The sequence below is a fragment of the Peromyscus californicus genome, unplaced genomic scaffold (genome assembly GCF_007827085.1).
Source record: "Peromyscus californicus insignis strain IS unplaced genomic scaffold, ASM782708v3 Scaffold_3__1_contigs__length_106647218, whole genome shotgun sequence".
Classification (NCBI taxonomy): domain Eukaryota; kingdom Metazoa; phylum Chordata; class Mammalia; order Rodentia; family Cricetidae; genus Peromyscus; species Peromyscus californicus.
The window spans coordinates 70,144,152-70,163,219 of record NW_026294551.1 but is presented as its reverse complement, the minus strand read 5'-3'; the positions used below and the strand labels follow the sequence as shown (position 1 = coordinate 70,163,219).

The window sequence follows — 19,068 nt, the reverse complement described above, 5'->3', positions numbered from 1 at the left end:
AGATGATTCTAATTTATGTCAAATATAAAGGTAGTAGGTCTTTCCTTCGGTCCGTCAGCTCCCAAATAACGACAGACACTTACTGTAGCTAGAGTTTCTCCAGTCCTGCCTGGCCCACAGTCAGGACAAATCTCTCTCACCCACCAGTCCCACAGCTGCTTAGACCCAACCGAGTAAACACACAGAGACTTATATTGCTTAAACTGTTTGGCCTAATGGCTCAGGCTTCTTGCTGGCTGTTCTTATATCTTAAATTAACCCATTTTTATTAGTCTACAAGTTGCCATGTGGCTCGTGGCTTACCAGTACCTTACATCTCGCTTGTCATGGCGGTAGCTGGCAGAGTCTCTCTGCCTCAGCCTTCCACTTCCCAGAATTCTCCTCTCTCCTTGTCCTGCCTATACTTATTGCCTGGCTACTGGCCAATCAGTGTTTTATTTATTAACCAATCAGAGCAACACATTTAACATACAGAACATCCCACAGCAACTTACTAATTATGAAAGCTCGGCCTTACCTTAGCTTCTCCCACTAGGTCTTACAATTTAAATTAACCCATATTTTTAAGTCTACAATGTGTCTTTTACCTCTCTCCCATTCTGTGTATCTGACTTGTTCCATGTCTCCATGGCATCTCCTGTGGGCTTCATTCATCCTCTTCTCTCTGCCTGGAAGTCCCACCTCTCTCTCCTGCCTAGCTATTGACTGTTAAGCTTTTTTTTCTTTCTTTTTTTTTTTCTTGGTTTTTCAAGACAGGGTTTCTCTGTGTAGCTTTGCGCCTTTCCTGGAACTCACTTGGTAGCCCAGGCTGGCCTTGAACTCACAGAGATCAGCCCGGCTCTGCCTCCTGAGTGCTGGCATTAAAGGCGTGCGCCACCATCACCCAGCTGGCTGTTCAGCTTTTTATTGTATCAGGCACAGCAATACCTCTTCACAGTGTACAAATATCCCACAAAATAAATTTTAACACTAGCCATCACATTTCATTTCCTCAACATTAAAACGCTAACTCCTTTAACCTACCTTCTTCCTGCCTTTTGTATTATTATGTATTATTACTGTATATAAATACACATACATGCATATATCCAGGCAATAACTGATATTTACTTTCTAGTCCACTTCCTTTCTGAGGTAGGTGGTAGTTGTTCTGACAACATCTCACTCCATAGGCCAGGCTAACCTTAAACTCAGTCCTCCTGCCTCATCCTCCAAAGGGCTGGAATGAGGTCACTTTTCTTAGTTCTTTTGCTGGCAACAGAGGTCATTTTTGTTTGAAGTGAAAATATTTTCTATTTCTGCATAATGCTAGGTGACAGTTACCTTCCTTCAGCGTTTTAAGACACCCTCCAGATGTCTTCCTTTGCTGTTGGACCAACTGTATCTTCCCTCACGCCTCCGAGTTCCTCTTTGGCCAGCGCTTTAACTGCCATGCTTCTCATGTGGTGATCTTTGCAGTTTATTCTGATTCAAGGCTTCAAGAGACTCCTGAGTTTGTGGATTGAACATTTAACAGATGGGAAAGTTCTCAGCACTTATGTCTTTAACTATTCTGCTGGTTCGGGTTCACTTCCTTCCTCAGGACCCCCTCTTTAAAATGATTTGTCTTTCCATCGTATCCCACATGTCTTCTCTTGTTTTGTATGTCCTACAATATGTCTTTCAGTTTGCTAATCCTACCTTCTCCTTCATTAAATATGGATTTGCCTATTTATTGTTATATCAGATAATTCATTTTTGCCTTCAAATTTGCTATTTAATTCCCAGATTCATATAAATTCTTTTTTGTTGTTTGTTTTTGACTTTGAGACAAAGTTTCTCTGTGTAGCAGCTCAAGCTGTCCTAGAACTCGCTTTGTAGACCAGGCTGGCCTCAAACTCACACAGATCAGCCTGCCTGCAGAGTGCTGGGATTAAAGTCTTGTGCCGTCATCACCACCACCTTACTTCATATAAATGCTTAATTATCCTCTTGTGGCCCTTCACATTGTGATTTGGAAAAGTAAGAAGATATCTGCCTCTTGAAATGCCTAGTGATTTTTTTTAATCCAAACATTCTACATATTTTTAAGTTGTAAAGTCTTTAAATGGCTGTCATCCACCAGAAAGGATTTAGCCTTTCATCTGCTAGGCAGAAAGAGTAGTGAGTTGATCATTTTCAAATTTCTTGAGGGCCAAGTCTGCTCAGTCCATCCCCTAATCCCGGGGCTTTTAACTCCGGTTCTTGCTCCTGCCTCACTTCAGCTGCTGAGCGCAGTGAGACCGTGGAAAATCCCATTCTGAGTGTAATCCACTTTCGGCTTAGTTCTTCAGCTCCCTCTTTCACAGTACTGAGCAGGAGCATGAAATCTCACAGGATGGGGTTAAGTAGAAAGGGAAGACAATGGCTACTGCCTAAACACCAAGGAAATTTTGCAGTGAAGAGAACAGATGAATGGGGTGTATGCGAGAGAGAGTCTTGAAAGAGAAAGATCAAGGGCTGGAGAGATGGCTCAGCCGTTCAAGTCCTCAGATGGTAGCGTTGTCGTGGGACGGAAAGCTCCCAGTAGGATCATGGCAGTGCTGGGTGCCAAAGCCTTTGGGAAATGTATTAGTCACTTGTCTCGTTGCTGTGACCAGACGCCTGACAAGAAGCAACTGAAGGGAGAGGGTCTGTTCGGGCTTGAGGTTTCAGGGTCTGGTCCGTCACAGCAGCAAGCATCTCCAGTGGGAAGCGGCTGCTCATCTTGAGTCTACAGTCAGGAAGGAGAGATGAAGGCTGGTGTTCAGAACGCCTTTTCCTGTTTCCCTTTTCAGTGAGCCTTGGGCCCAGTCTGTGGAGGGTTCAGCCCACATTCTCCTCTCCTTAAACTGTTGTATGAATCCTACTTGGTCTTAATAAAAACCCCTGAGCCTGGTATCAGGATGAAAGCTGAAAGATCAGAGAAGCAGAGCAAGCCACAGCCACCACCTCTTACCTCACCAACTCCTCAGCCTGAAAGACCCTGAAAGAGGCAGAGCTCCTGTCTCCTCCCGCCTCAGATTCCTTTCTCTGTCCAACCATATCACTTCCTGTTTCAACCTTCCTAGTGCTGGGATTAAAGATGTGTGATCCCAAGTGCTAGAATTAAAGGTGTGTGCCACCACTGCCTGGCTCTGTTTCTCTTTTAGACTGGATTAATCTCATGTAGCTCAGTGTGGCCTTGAACTCACAGAAATCCAGACAGATCTCTGCCTCCTGAGTACTAGGATTAAAGGTGTGTGCCACCACTGCCTGACCTCTATGGCTAACTCTGTTCTCTGATCTTCAGGCAAGCTTTATTTCCTAGATTACAAATAATATATCACCACATTAAACCTCGCCAGGAACATGCTCACAAGAATAGCTCGAGCTGTGTCTCCTGGGTGATTCCAAAACCAGTCCAGATGAGAGTGAACACCAACCACCAGAGTAAGTGAAAGCAGGGATACATGCCAGGCTCACAGGAGGTTACATCGACCTTGAGGGTCGGTCAAGGCTAGAAAAGTAGAGATTCTCCTTGGGACTTGGGTGGGTGCTATCAATTAGAACAAGGAAGTGAAGTGAGTCGTGACAGTGGGGAAGGAAGACATTTCAGCAGGAAGCAAAATCACAAGTTCAGTTCTGCACATTACGGGGAGGTCCTCAACAGAGAAGATCTGGGACATACCAGATCTTAGGAGGAAGTAGAGGAGCCAGAGAGGTCAGTGGAGTACTTCTAAAAGGGAGTGGTGAACACATGAAGTCCTGCAAAGTTAAGAGGAGGGCCATGAAGTGGCAGATGAACTTTTGAGGAGGTCTGGGACACCTCACTACAGAGATGGAAGCAGAAAATGAGAAGTGGGTAGGGGGCTCAAAAGACACTTATTTAGGGAAATTTGGGCCAATGTGGACAGAGATGGTCATTTTTTCCCCACAGACTAAAAATGCTAGACTATGGATGAAAGTGAAATTTCAGAAATTATGTTGATGAGGTATAAGTTATGTTGGCGGAGGAAAAGCCATTGAAACCATGGAGAAAGTGGGGCTTTGGGGACATGTGCTGGCTCATTTTATGTCAACTTGACACAAGCTACAGCCATCCGAGAGGAGGAAGCTTCAATTGAGAAAATGCCTCCATAAAATGGTGCTGCAGCCAAGCTGCCTGTAGGTCATTTTCTTAATTGGTGATCAGTGGAGTAAGGCCCAGTTCATTGTGGGTGGGGCCACCCTGGGCTGATGGTCCTGGGTTCTATAAGAAAGCAGGCTGAGCAAGTGATGCAGAGCAAGCCAGTAAGCAGCACCCCTCCATGGCCTCTGCATCAGCTCCTGCCTCCTGTCCTGACTTCCTTCAATGATGAAGAGTGGTGTGGAAGCATAAGCCAAATAAACCCTTTCCTCCCCGAGTTGTTTTGGTCATGGTGTTTCACCACAGTAATAGAAACCCTAAGACAGGGCTTATCCATATGGATTTGAAGGCATCAAACGTGGTGGCCAAATGGGCAGAAAAAGATGACAGAGAACCTGTGTCAGCATCTTCACTGAGCATGGGGGTTATGAGAAAAGCTGGTGATTCATAGTCTAGTGGCATGAGCATCAAGGAGCAGTTTTGTAACAAAAACTATACTATGGGGCTGGAGAGATGGCTCAGCAGTAAAGAGTGCTTGTTGATCTTACATAGGAGTTGAGTTTGGTTCCCACCACCTACATAGTTGACTCACAACCATCTGAAACTCCAGCTCCAGGGGACCGAAGCGCTCTTTTCTGACCTCCTCAGGCACCTGAACTCACACACAACATACACATAATTTTAAAAAAACTATACTATAAAAAGAAGAAAAGAGCATTCTTGTGGCAGGGCCTTGGGAGAAGCTATAGCCTTGGCAGGTAGCAAATTTTCAGGTGCTGCCATTGAAAAAGGGGGTGTGTGCCTGCGTGATGCTGTAGTCTGAGTCCAGAACCTTCGACTGATTGACGTGCAACAAAGAGGCAGCACAGAGTAGAACAAAGGTAAGAGCTGGGTAGCAACAGGTGGCCTCCAAATCTACCTCAGATGGTCATGGGAAAGGACCACTCACCAGAACCCAGACGGATGCTGAGGGCCCAAGAGCCCCCAAGACTTCCAGGAAGACTAAAAAGAGCCCCCTGGAGCTGGTTCTTGAGTGGAAGTCTTAAAGACTCTGTGCTCAGTCTCTGTCCAAGTTGGACCTAGGATACTTTAGGTGAGATACGAGCAAGAAACTAAGTTCTTCAAAGGGGACAACTCACAGAGTCCCTTGCCCTCTGAGGACAAATCCCATGTGAAGGCTTGTTCACCGAGTTTCCAATCAGGATTATTGACTAGGGTTTGAGGCCAGCTTCCCAACTCCCCTAGTGAGATAACCACATACACACAAGTCCAAAATAAGCATCATGTCAGCCTCAGCAATGACCAACTTGTCACTATTTCTTTTCAAGTCCATAGGTGTGGACCCTCTGCCAGCCAAGCTGTCCTATGACAAGTCACATGACCAAGTGTGGGTCCTGAGCTGGGGGGACGTGCACAAGTCCCAACCAAGCCTGCAGGTATGTGGAGCATGTTGAAAGCTGGCACTCAGACTATAGCAAGATTCTGTTGCAATAAAATGATTGTCTCATGCTTCCCTGGGTGGCCACCTATCCCAACTATTTCCACAAAGGCTGGAGTAGAAAGCAGGAGACAGTATTAGCAAGCTTCACCTGTCTATCTGAGAAGAAACTCTCAGCTGAGAAACTGTTCAGAGCAGAGTAGCCCTGTAGGCATGTCCATGGGTGAATAGTCTTGATTGTTAATTGAAGGAGGAGGATCCAGTCCACTGCGGGAGGCACTATCCCTTATACACTCGGTTCTAGGCTGTGTAAGAAAGCTAGCCAAGCATGAGCCTGTACCCAAGCTGGCAAGCAGCAGCCTCCAGGCTCCTGCTTGAGTTCTAGTCTTGACTTCCCTCAAAGATGAACTGTGACTCTGAAGTGTGAGCCAGATAAATCCTTTCCTCCCTAAACGGCTCCAGGTCAGAATATTTTATTACACCAACAGAAGGAAACCGGAAACAGCCCCGAGCAATGCCCCCATTAGGCAGTTCACAGGGCATTTTCAACCAGGAATGCTACTGCAAACCCTGTAAAATGGTCAAATTCTAATGTCCTGACAACCCAGTCCCTACCCAGCCCCACCACACCTGCTTCTCCCGAGTCAGTAACTCTGAGAGTCAAACAGGATGAGCCTCTGGAGTCCAGACAGTGAAAAGAAAGGCAAGATCTTCTTCTCCTTGGAATGAACAGACTGTCTAGAGGATAGTGTTAAATCAAGTCATGAATGTGGGCTCTTCCCATTTGCTTTCTGTTGTTATAACAAAATACCTGAAGCTGGGTGATTTATAAAGGAAAAAAAATCTGTTTTCTCTCATGGTTTCATCTAAGACCAAGCAGCTCTACCTGGTCAGCCTCTGGCGAGAGATCAAAGGCAGCAATGCTGCCTGCCACCATGGTGGACGTGTAGAAAATGGAAGCAGATGTACGTGGAAGGGCACGTGTGCCAGGGGGTGGAGAGAGAGGCATGATGTTCCCATTCTTGTGAGAACTCACCCATCCTAGAAGGACCACCTTAATCTCTTCAAGAGAATAGAGATTCAGCCGGGCAGGAGTACTGAGCAATCCCAGTACTCAGGAGGCAGAGGCAGGCAGACCTCTGAGTTCGAGGCCAGCCTGGTCTACAGAGCGAGATCTAGGACAGGCAACAAAACTACACAGAGAAACCCTGCCTCAAAAAACTAAACCAAAACAAACCAAAAAAAAAAAAATTAGGGATTCATGAACTAACAGAGCCCAAGAAGGTCCCACCGCCTTTCAACACCACAGCATCAGAGCCCCCCCCCCCCCCACGTGAGTTTGGTGGAGACACACTCTATTGAAACTGCAGTTCTAACTGATAAACAGGAGCAGCAGCCCAAGTGCTTAAATCCACAGAGAAAGCACACAGACAGTGCTAACAGCGTGTTAGGCCACAGATAGTGATTTCCCCTTGGTCCCGGCCCACCCAGCATGGCTCTGAAGCCCCTACCCTGTACCTGCTGCCTCCTGAGAAGAGGCTGGGCTCTGATGATCTGTGGGAATCCTCCCCACACCAGCTAGGGAAGTTTGACACTAACTGGCATTGGGTGTGCCTGGTCCTGCCTCTCTGCCCAGGGATCCACTAAGCCCTATGAAAAAGTCACTTGATGGTCAACTCAGTTCTCCTAAAAAGCAGTGCACAGAACCATTGCATACATGGAGGAGTTAACTCATTACATGCAAATGAATGATTTGGGCCACTAGGGTTGAATGTCTTTAGAATCCACAGAAGTAAATGGAGACAACTCTGCCCTGTTCTCCCAGCCCTTCCTGGACCCAAGGGGAAGATACCAGGCCCAGGTCCAGTGAACCTGACAATCCAAAGAACTTGCCAAAAGTCCTGGGAGCCAAAATAAAGGTTGCTAAGAACAGAAAATGAGCTGGAAGAGCTGTGGGGGACTATATTACTCATTTTTCTCTGTAACCAAATACCCTCTGAATTGCTTGTGGGTACAGCCCTTCACAGCGGGCACAGCCCATCACAGCGGGCGAAGCACAGGCAGGCCATCACGGCGGGCCAGCCCAGCCCACCACATCTGGGGAAGCACAGCTGGCAGGAATGCCTCCCAAGTGTGACAGTGGGAAGGGACGGCTGCCTGCTCACATCTCAGTGGCTAGGATGCAGACAGGGTACTGCAGACAAAGTCAGGTTGTACTCGTCAGGGTCCTCCCTCCCTCAAGCAGCCCACTTCCTCTAGCGATCGATTGTCACCTCCCAACACAGCGTCACCTCCTGACACTGTGTCACCAGCTGGAGAGACCAAGTGTTCAAACCCATAAGCGTGTGGGGGACATCGTACAGCCAAACCACAACAGGGACAGATTTCCTGAGAATGCGGAGAACAAAATCCAAGGAGAGACTACCAGAAAATTGGTCATTTCAACTAAAAAGGAATGCAACTGGCTTCCTAGTTTAAAACTGCAGTGATTTAAAAAGAGGAAAAATAAAACTGCATCTTTATGAAGTAACCTGTAAGAAAAAGAAAATCTTCCTGAATGGAAAACCTGTGAAGATTTAGAGATGTGGAACAGGATCCCTTAATATTCAGAGAGAGGTGTGGGGTCACTGTTGGGATAGAATCAAACAGGAAATGTGTTAGGCATGGTACTACTCACCTATAATCCAAGCACTGGGGAAGCCGAGGCAGAAGGATGCCCACGAGTTCCAGGACAACCAGGGTAACATAGCGAAACTATTGAAAAAGAAATCAAACAAATTTGGAACATAATTGCTGAGTTAAAGAACTGTAATCATGCCAGGCAGTGGTGGTGCAGGCTGGATCTCTAAGTTGGAGGACAGCCTGGTCTACAAAGTGAGTTCTAAGACAGTCAGGGCTGCACAGAGAAACCCTGTCTCAAAAAAAGAACTGTCATCGTGTGGATTCGACAAGATCTAGGGCTGGAGAGAGGGCTCAGAGTAAGGGTGCTTACCACACAAGCCTAACAGCCCAGGTTCAAATCCCCAGAAGCCGTGTAAACATGGAAGGAGAGAACTAATTCCACAAAGTTGTCCTCTGCCCCCCACACATGTGCCATGGTGTGTGCATGTATGCTCATCCACTCGTTCTCAAAGAGGGCTCACAACTCCCAGTCCTAAGCAATGAGAAATAATGTCTCTCTTGGTACTTTTTAATAAAATGCTGGAACTCCAAGAAAGGAAACTCTGACAAGGGAAGCCCCTTAGGACTAAAAAAACAAATTGCCCATCAAAGACAGACAATCGGGATGACATTAGACCTCTCGCTTGCAACAGTAGCTGAAGACCACACGTGACATCGATGTGGTTGGAAGAGCAAAGAGCTGAGCGTCGATAGTCCTGTCCAAGCAAAGACGCCACTTACCCAGGAAGACAAGAGGGTGTGTGTGAGCATCCAGGGGCTCAACACTAAAGAAGCCTGAGGGGACATAGAGGGAAGATATGACAAGCATCAGATGAGCCAGACCAGAGACATTATCACAGTATAGAGAGAGAAAGGAGGCACAGCATTGAGGGACAGAGGAGGTTTAAGAGAGGGCTGGAAGTGTATATACTACATAAAGCTGGAGAATTAGGGACTGAAAGACAAATAAAAATATAGTAAGTATAAGTTATTGTAATCAAGAGTGAGTGGAGCCAGGGCAGAGTAAAAATGCAAGTCTCGCTTTCTTGGGATAAGAGTGGAGAAAATGTTGGAGCATGAATATCCTATTTCTCCAAATATCTCTCTTTAGGTTTGATTTGGTTTGGTGTTTTGAGACAGGGTTTCTCTGTATAATAGTCCTAGCTGTCCTGGAACTCACTCCGTAGTCCAGGCTGGCCGGGAAATCATAGATATCTGCCTGCCTCTGCCTCCCAAGTGCTGGGATCAAAGGCATGCGCCACCACCCCCAAGCTAGAATTCTTTTCTTAATGATTGTTTTTACTTTTATGTGCATTGTTGTTTTGCTTGTATGTATGTCTGTTTGAGGATGTCAGACATCCTAGAACTGGAATCACAGACAGTTGTGAGCTGCCATGTGGGTGCTGGGAATTGAACTCGGGTCCTCTGGAAGAGCAGCCAGTGCTCTTAACCCCTAAGCCATCTCTCCAGCCTGTTCTTGTTTTTTTTTTTTTTTTTTTTTTTTTTTTTGTGTGTGTGTGTGTGTGTGTGTGTGTGTGTGTGTGTGTGTGTGTGTTTTTAATGTGCTGGGGATGTGACTGTAAGTAGTGTGCTTACCTGACATGCATAAAGTCTCAGACTCCATCCCCAGCACCACAGAAAATCATACACAGTGGCATATACCTGTAATCTCAGAACCTGGGAAGTAGAGGCATGAAGATCAGAAGTAGAAGGTCAGCCTCTACTCCACAGTGAATTTGAGGCTAGCTGGGCTACTTGAGAGAGACCCTGTCATTCATAAATAAATAGAATTATTTGATTGGACTTTAAAAAAGAAAAACATAGGGAGGCAGAGGCAGGTGGATCTCTGTGAGTTCGAGGCCAGCCTGGTCTACAGAGCGAGCTCCAGGACAGGCACCAAAACTGCACAGAAAAACCCTGTCTCAAGAAAAAAAAGGAAGAAAGAAAGAAAAGAAAGGAAAGAAAGAAAAGAAAGGAAAGAAAGAAAAGAAAGGAAAGGAAAGAAAGGAAAGAAAGAAAGAAAGAAAAAGAAGAGAAACATTAGAAATAGTTTTTTTTCAAGAAATATAAAGCCAAGCCTAGTGACACTGGCATCACAGTTACTCAGGAGGTAAAGGAAAGAGGTTCATGAGTTCAAGGCCTGCCTAGATAGTAAAGTGAGTTCAAAGCTAGCCTAGGCAACTTAGCCCTTACCTCAAAAAAGAACAAGTGTGGCAGAGAGAGAGCTCAGTCAGTAAAGTGCGTATGTTACAAACACTGAACCCTGACCCCCACCCCCAAGCCCACAGGGGAAAAAGTGAATGTGGTGCCAGCTAGATGGCTAAGTGAGAGGGGACACTTGCTGCACAAGCCCCACCCACCAAGTTCCATCCCTAGAACTCACAGTGGAAGGAGAGAAACTGACCCCCAAAAGTTGTCCTCTGACCTCCATATTCACACCTGTCGTCTCTCACACAAAACCAATCTTTTTTTTTTTTTTTTTAAAGCTGGATATGGGGGCTCTGGGGAGACTGAAACAGGATGATTCCTGGGACTCTAACCAGCCAACCCAGTCTACATAGCAAATCTCAGGTCAATTCAATAAACGGCCTCAAAAAGAAATAAGAGGGACATAGAGTTAAAGAGACGAGTGGTTAGAGCACTGGCCATTCTTGCAGAGGACCCAGATCTGGTACCCAGCAACAGGGTGATTCACGGCTGTCCATAACTCCAGTTCCAGGGGATCTGACGCCCTCTTTTGATCTCTGCAGGCATGCACATGGTACACATCCATATGAGCAGACAAAACAGTCATGCACATAAAATAAATATCAAAAATATATTTTAATTTTTAAAAGGAGGGTGCACTAGCACCCAAGGCTGGCCTCTGGCCTGCACATGTGCATGCATGCATTTCTTAGTTAAAGGGACCAGAATGCAGCTCCACGCTAGAATGCTTTCCTACCACATCCAAGGTCCTAGATTTAGTCTCCATTACCAAAAAGGGGGGGAAAGACATGAGAGACGTAATAAAAGGAGAAACCTCAAGACTTGAAACCGTGGTAACAGTTGATCAAAGGGATGCTCATGAGAGAGAATGCAAGTCCTGGGTGAGGTGGCTTCCAATTTAAAAGCTGTAGACAGCAGGAGAGACTTTCATGATGATGAATAGCTATGTGCCTGACAATGTAAATGTATAAAGCAGTGATTAAATATAATATAGCTTGATCAAAGATGGGCCTAAATTGTACATACCAAGTAGAGAAAATAACACATTGAGAAAGTCCATCCACACAGACAAGGAGCTGAATTTAATATATAGGAAACATCTCATCTAGTAGAGTTCTTTCACATGCGTATAGATACAAAAGTATTTCACTAATCTAAGGAAAGTGTCAAAGGTTTTGCAAAATTAGATGGTATAGGCCGTAATATCTGATAACCAGAAGGTAACCTGGGTGCTAGAGAGAGGGCCCAGCAATTGGGTCCTTATCACTGTTGCAGAGGATCAAGTTTGATCCCCAGTATCCACAACAGGAGGCCTGCAACCACCTACAATTTGAGCTCCAAAAGATCCAGTGCCCCCTTCTGCCCTCTTTGCACATATATGCGTGCACATACAGACGTACACACGTGCACACACACACAATTATTTTAAGTAACCTTTAAAAAAAAAGTTCCTAGATACCAATAAAAAAGCTGTATGTGACCATGCATACCTATGACCTTGAAACTCTGAATGCTAAGACAGAAATATTGGGAGTTCAAGGCCAGACTGGAATATATAGGGAGACCCCTGTACCCCAAATCCAAAACACACACAATGAAAAAGACTACAGGTGTGGGTAAAGATTGTGCTGTTAGTACTTGTAAAGCATTGGAAGTATTCTATCCCTCCTCCTAAATATTCAATATTCAGGAATTTGTTAAATTTTGCCCTGGCTGTGTGGAGGTAAGTCCATGCATGAAGCAACCAGTTTTGACCATAAGGCATCACCAATTTTACCCAGTGGTTTTTACCCCAGGCCCAGCTTTCAGTGGCCTCTAGCTTGTCCCTCTAGACGTTACTTCTCAGTTGGCACTGTCCACCCATTTAAGGAAGAATCTCAGCCTCTTTGTCCCCTCCCTTCTTTCCAGGTAACCCCTGATGCTACTCTGCCATCTGGGTCTCTCTCCTGAGATGACCCCACAGAACCAGGGGTCTTTCAGAATTACCTTTGTGGCATCTGTGGGCTCAGCCATGTGCTAGGACACAAGGCCAGGGCCAGAAGAACCTCAGGGCTCAGAGAAATAAAGTTGACACACTGCATCGGCTCAGTGGTCCATGGTGCTGTGTTTGATGAAGCCACCTCTGAATATAGGGTGTCAGGGTGGTGAAGCGTGAGTGACGCTGACCGACGACCACAGTCTGTAATTTTCCATCTCTGTTATAAGCTGAAATGGCAGGCCTGGTGTCAAACAGCGATTGCATGCTGCCTTGGAAGTCTCAGCCATGTTTCCCAGACACTCTCTTAGATCCAGTGTCCAATCCTTATATTTTCTTAATGCCCAGTTCTATGAGCTTCTCTCCCACGAACTTGTCAAGAAAGCATCATCCTGCCATTTGTTAAACAGAAAAAAAATCACAGGAAAATACGCTCCGTACAACTTCAAAAATCACTTGGAGACTAGAAATCGCAGCATGCATCCCTCTGCTCCAGCATCTTGCCTGCTGACATTCCCCCACCCCCAAGGCTAGCATGGAGATATACAAAGACTCCAGCCTCCAACCTGCCTGAACAGGCAAGCCAGCTGCTGTTTGTTTTGTCATGAAAGAGAGAGCCAGAAGGCAGCCCCTTTCCTAAAAGGCAAAGTGTGCATGCTTCAAACTGTCTGTTCAGCAGGCCCCACCAGAGACTGCCCTTGTCTGTAGGCTGGCTTTGGGCTGCAAAAGACCTGGGTCCTTTCTACTACTGCCATGGCCACAATATGATCGAAAAAAAAAAAATGTTTTTCTCTCCTGGTTGAGAGTTGAGGGTCTGCTTCCTATCCCCAGTGCCCTTGAGCTAAAATTGCCTGTGAGCTGGCCAAGCCCACACTGTAGTGTAGATGTGCCTCTTTCTGGGCAGTGGCCTAGAACCTACAGATGGATGACCATATACAGAAGGCAGGGGGTCATGGGCCACCTTGGTTAGCCAAGTGGCTTCACCCAGGGGACCCAGTTTTGTCTCACCCTGTCTAACCTCTCCCTCCACCTAGCTACCCTTGCCCTGACTCAACAACACTACAGCGATACACACCAGGGGGTGGATCTACTTGCTTTCTGCCAAGTCTACAGGGCAGAAAGCATGACAGAGGCAGCCATGCCCCAGTTTGTGCAAAGCATGGGACCAAAATCTTTACATTAGGAAGCAAGTCCCTTTTGCACAGCCAGAGTCACACTGCAAAATGCCATCATGGCATGAGTGACAGCCCTGCAGGATGCCTGCTTTCTCTCACCAGTTCTGGGGTCTCACATTCTGACAGCAATATAGGACAGAAATTCCCAGAAACCTATGCTAAGGCACCTAGCCTCAAAGTAAATAAACTCCAGATTAGGGAGATGGCTCAATCAGAGTGCTTGTCAGGTAAGCATGAGGACCCGAGTTCCAATCCCCAGAGCCCCCATTTTAAAAAACAAGCCAGTCATGGTAATACACACTTGTAATCCAGTGCTGAGAAGGTAGAGGCTCGCAGATACGTGATGAATTACAGGTCAGTGAGAGACCTGGGCTCAGACACACGGAGTGGACAGGACATGAGAAATGATACCCAAGGTTGACCTCTAGCCTCTCCTAGCATATGCACACCTGTGCACACACACGTGCTTGCGCCACACAAACATACAAAAACACTAAACACGCTCAATAATGTCCTAGTCCACAAGTGCATTGTTCAAGCTCCTTCCCTGAGGTTGAGCAGAGATGCAAACACCAGAAGTGAGGAAGTCTGTCTCTGACACATTACCTCACCAGGGAGGGAATCTTCCTTGGAAACTCAGGTTCCCTAGGTCCTCACCCCACCCTCCTGCAGGGTGGCAGGAAGCAGACTGCCAGGTCTGACTGAGTGGGGAGTAGCCAGTCTGGGCCTTCACCTCGCACTCCAGGAAGAACTGGCGCCTAATCTCCACATTCCCAAACAGCTCCCACTTGGCTCCTGTCCCTTCCCTGAGACTAGGGCTTACCCACCATCTATCTCACCATCTGTGGGGTCTACAGCTGAACATGCACATACCCAGAGCTCCAGCCCCTCCTGAACGGGCGCCTCTCTGTTACAGGTCATCACCGAAGCCAGTGCTGGCCAGGGCCAGCACCTCATCCGAACACCGTTTGCAGGAGTGGATGACTTCTTTATACCCCCAACAAATCTCATCATCAACCACATCAGGTAGGATTGGTCCGTCAGGACTCTGCAGGGCCGTGCTCAGCCCCACCCCGTCTGCCTGGGCAGTCATGTCCCCTCTCCCTCTCAATACTTCCTGATCTGCCTTTGGATAGAGAAGTGAACACCCTACCCCACCACCACACACCCCGGCACAGCAGACCCAGAGCCTGGTTCCCCTGCGAAGCATACCTTCTAATTAAAGTGTTCCCAGTTCCCAGAGTCCTTAGGGACTGGCCACTCCCCTTCCTTCCTCACTTCATAGAGCACCCACAGGCTCTGCAAAAGTCCCCTGCTGTGCCATCAAGACCCCAGAGATCTCACTGCCTCTGTGTACTGACGTCAGACACTGTCTTCAGGAAGAAATGATTCATGTCTGCACGCTGAGGCTGGGCACCTAAAGAGGACAATAGCCTCCCTAAGAACCCCTTCCCTGCAGGGCCTCAGAGCTTGAATGCATGCATGAGACCCCCACCAGGATGCTCGATCCAGCCAGGAGTGGTGCGGGCACAGATGCTCCTGAGTGGCTTTTTAAGTTCAAGTTCCTTTTTAGGGCATCGTTTTCTCCCTTTTTGCTTCTTTAAGGATGCTTTCAAGCCCGTGTCTGGGACATTTTGCCCACTCAGGAGATGCCTTTTTTTTTTCTTCCCGAAGGAAATTATAGAAACCGAATTCTCCTGTTCCTTTAAGCACATGCATTCAGCACCAAGGGCCTTTGCGAGCAAGACACTCGGGCACAGGATCTCAGGCTAAGTCTTACCTCAAGTCAGATCTTCCATACTTGCAGTCAGTCTCCAACAGCATTTCAGGAAGCCAGATGAGATCGAGTCCCATCTGCTGGGGGCTCCCTCTGGGATCTGATCTTCCCAACTGCCCTGGAAAGAGACAGAGCTCTTTTAGAGTCCCTGAAGCTCAGAGAGGCAAGCAGCTGGTCCTAGGCTTTGTAGCCAAAGGGCATCACAGCACCACCAGGCCATGTGGCTTCTGGGGCAAAAAGCTGCCCGAGGTTCTTCTTGCCCACATCATGGATGCCAGAGGGGAGACCACGCTGTGCATTCGTGCCCCAGTGTCAGGATTACAAACAGGAATTCTGTCCTTGTTTAGCTGCATCCGTGGCTTCAAATTCTGACTTACCAGACAGCTCAGGAGCAGGCTGACTGACAAGGGTCCTCGTGACAGTCCGGGCAAGAGTCAGTCTTTTTCTCCAAGGCCTGCAAGCCCAGATCCCCACCCCAGCTAACATACACTAAGGAAGTGGCCCAAAGGCACCTCCAGAGAGAAGCCATTGAGGGCCTTTCCCCCGCCCTTCAAAAGCATTTTTTTTTTCAGAGATGAGTGGGTTTTGCAAACATGCAAATCCAAGAACATTTGTACTCAACTGCATGTGGCTGAAGAGTGTAGATAACTGACTCTGGAGGTGTCCCCTGCAGAATGATAGCTCCTATTACTAGACCATTAGATGGCTGAAGGGTTAGGATGCCATCATTTAAAACAAATGGCAGATGCCCTCTGCCCCCAACAGTGGCCGTGTGCTCTCTGACCTCCATTGCTCTCCCCCCAGGTTTGGTTTCATCTTCAACAAGTCTGAGTCTGCTGTCCACAAAGTTGACCTGGAGACTCTGATGCCCCTCAAGACTATCAGCCTGAAGCCCCATGGCTGCATGCCTCAAGCCATGGCGCACACCCACCTGGGCGGCTACTTCTTCGTGCAATGCCAGCAGGACAACCCCACCTCCGCCGGCCCACAGCTGCTCATTGACAGTGTCACAGACTCGGTGCTGGGCCCTAACACTGACATCACAGGCACCCCCCATGTGTCCCCTGACGGACGCTTCATCGTCAGTGTCTCCAACAAGGGCCCCTGGCTGCACGTGCAGGAGGTCACGGTCCGGGGGGAAATCCAGACCCTATATGACCTAAAAATAAACCCAGGCATCTCAGACCTGGCATTTCAGCATTCCTTCACTGAAGGCAATCAGTTCAACGCCTATGCCACTCTCGACAAGGAGCCAGACCTGCTGTTCCTCGAGCTGTCCACTGGGAAAATGGGCAGGCTGAAGAACTTAAAGGAGCCCCCCACAGGGCCAGCCCCACCCTGGGGCGGACCCCGCAGAATCCTGAGGGACAGCGGGCTCTTTGGACAGTACCTCCTCACGCCGGCTCAAGAGTCGCTGTTCCTGATCAACGGGAGACAAAACGCCCTGAGATGTGAGGTGTCAGGCACAGAGGGTGTGGCCACAGTTGTGTGGGTCGGGGAGGTATGAAAGGGTCCAGTCAGGAACCTTGGGTCCAGGAGTACCACCTAGTCCTGACACCAGAGCCCCAACCAGGCGCACTGTACATTTTCACAGACAAAAAAGCCAAACCCTGTCCTTCGCTTTGTGGTTCAACAATGACCTCCTTGCAAGTTCCCTAGTATAAGGTATGCGCTGCAACCAAGATCGGGGGGTTTCCATTCAGAAGTATGATTTAATGCCTTGAGCTGTGACGAGAACACATGCTATGTGTGCAAGGAAATCACCTCTGTTCCTGGCTGCACACCACGTCGCCTGGGGACACCACAGAACCGAGGGATCCTGCTGCCCAGGCTGACGCTTCCGTCGGTTGCCTTCACATAGTCATTATCCTCACCCGCCAGCCCCAGCCAGTGCCCTTGAAGGAGTGGCCTGGGCAGTGGGGTTGAGCAGGGCTGTCCCTCTTAGCGGGCTGGCCTTCTACCCCTGCTGGAGACTTCACTTGCCCCATCCCGGATGCTGCTTGCTTGTTTTTCCAGCTGAGTGCTATACCCCTGCGGGAGAGCCTCCGAGACTTACTACACCTTGGGGAATGGGGAAATCACTTGCTTTATTTTGGAATTTTTTGATTAAAACTAATTTTTTTATAATCTCAGATGCGAGGATGCAGAGAGATGCTCTCCAAGGCCCGCTTATATTCTTCCCTGCCTTAGGCCAAGTCTCTGAGGGGAGAGGGTCCCAACAGTACATCCCATGTGCAGAAAAAAAATAGACATCCAAGAAATAGTGGCCCTCCACACCATTGTGTTGGCCCAAGTGCAGCCCATAACTACCGTGTTAAAATCTGTGCTGGGTCCCCACGAGACCAAGCTGAGCCCTGTGTGCCTGCTTTTCACCATAGAAAGGCAACACGTTATTAAGGAAGCCTAATGCGCCAGCATAAGTACAGACCCAGGGCAGACCAGGCTTTCCTGGTAAGGCGTAAGCAGCCTCTGAGCACAATGCCAAAATCCAGAAGCCATGAGTGCCATCCATCCAGAGTTCTAAGGCTGTATTTCTGCAGGAGCGGTCAGCACTGATGCCTCAGCCCCTGTCACCACACCTCAAGAGAGCCCCTTTTCCCTAAGTGTTTTCATTCCCACACTCCAATCTACAGTCTCCAAAGTGCAGAACCACAAAGGGCTGTGTCAGCCCCTCCTGTCTGCCTGTGGTAGGCTTCTCAGGCCATCAGGAAGAGGCACAACCCAGCCAGCCCTATGGGGAACCAACTGTGTCAGAGACTCTCAGCAAGAGAGAGACCCCCCACCCCCACCCAGGTTTCTCCGAACACTCCTGTCCTCTCCCATGTCTGTGGCCAAAACTTTCTAGTTTGAATGATTATTCTGCAAACCCACGGCGTTGAGACAGTGGGTCTACCCCAGACATTTCGGCTAACAGCCACTTTGACCTACCAACAATGGCCATGACTTTGAAAACACCTCCCTCCCACTTCCCGCATGCGTGCGCAACCCCCATTGCTCACTCCAGTTTCCTGCCTCATAGGCCACTAAACAACTGTCCCTTCCAGTCCAAGGCTGTACATACATGTGCTATCATGTTTCAGATTTGGGTAATGACAAGACACATAGAAGTTGAGGATGCTGACCTCAGAGGCCTAATGGCCAGCTTCACAATGGGGTAGATGGTGATGCATCTCTTACCCCTTTTTATCCGCCTCAGTATCTTAATATGATTCCAGAGTCCCAGGTTTTCACTAAAATCTTCCAATGTTCACCCATTTCTCCTTTTGGAACAATAGTGTCTGCCTCAGGCAGACGAATCCCTGAGCCTCAAAGAGGCAGAACATCATCTCCAAGCCCACCAAGGCAAGGGTACCCATGCTCTTTGGATGCAGTATTCCAAAGTCAAAGGCAGATCTAGTCCAACAAACCAGAAGAAAGCAGGAATGCTACTTGGCCACTGTCCCCCGTCTCTGCACATTCCTGGAAGTCACTCCCAGATTTCTCTTTTCCTCTGGTCGAGTTACTGGAGACAGCGTATGTCCAGTGACCCGCATGTAAGACATAAAGCAAAAACTCAGAAGAAACCTGAAGTCCAGATGTCAATAGCTCAGCCCAGGACGCAGTCACAAAAGTGGAATGGCTTCCTGGCGAGGACACCAGTAGAAAGCAGAGGACCACGGGGAAATCGTTCCTGGCTTCCTGGTCTCTTCACTTTGGGGCCAGAAGAGAGAGACTTGTGAGCCAAGTTTA

General features: G+C 47.9%; 1 protein-coding gene across 3 annotated transcripts in view; it reads left to right on the top strand.

Annotated features, from left to right (window-relative positions):
- Positions 1 to 17,471, top strand: part of Fstl4 (follistatin like 4) — a 411,520-nt gene extending 394,049 nt beyond the window's left edge. For all 3 annotated transcript variants that reach the window (XM_052757865.1, XM_052757866.1, XM_052757863.1), the window contains exons 14-16: positions 5,434 to 5,541; positions 14,479 to 14,588; positions 16,144 to 17,471. In XM_052757865.1, coding sequence (XP_052613825.1) covers positions 5,434 to 5,541; positions 14,479 to 14,588; positions 16,144 to 16,846 — 921 coding nt within the window. In that variant the 3' untranslated portion in view covers positions 16,847 to 17,471. The remainder of the gene's footprint in view (positions 1 to 5,433; positions 5,542 to 14,478; positions 14,589 to 16,143) is intronic.
- Positions 17,472 to 19,068: the final 1,597 nt, after the last annotated feature.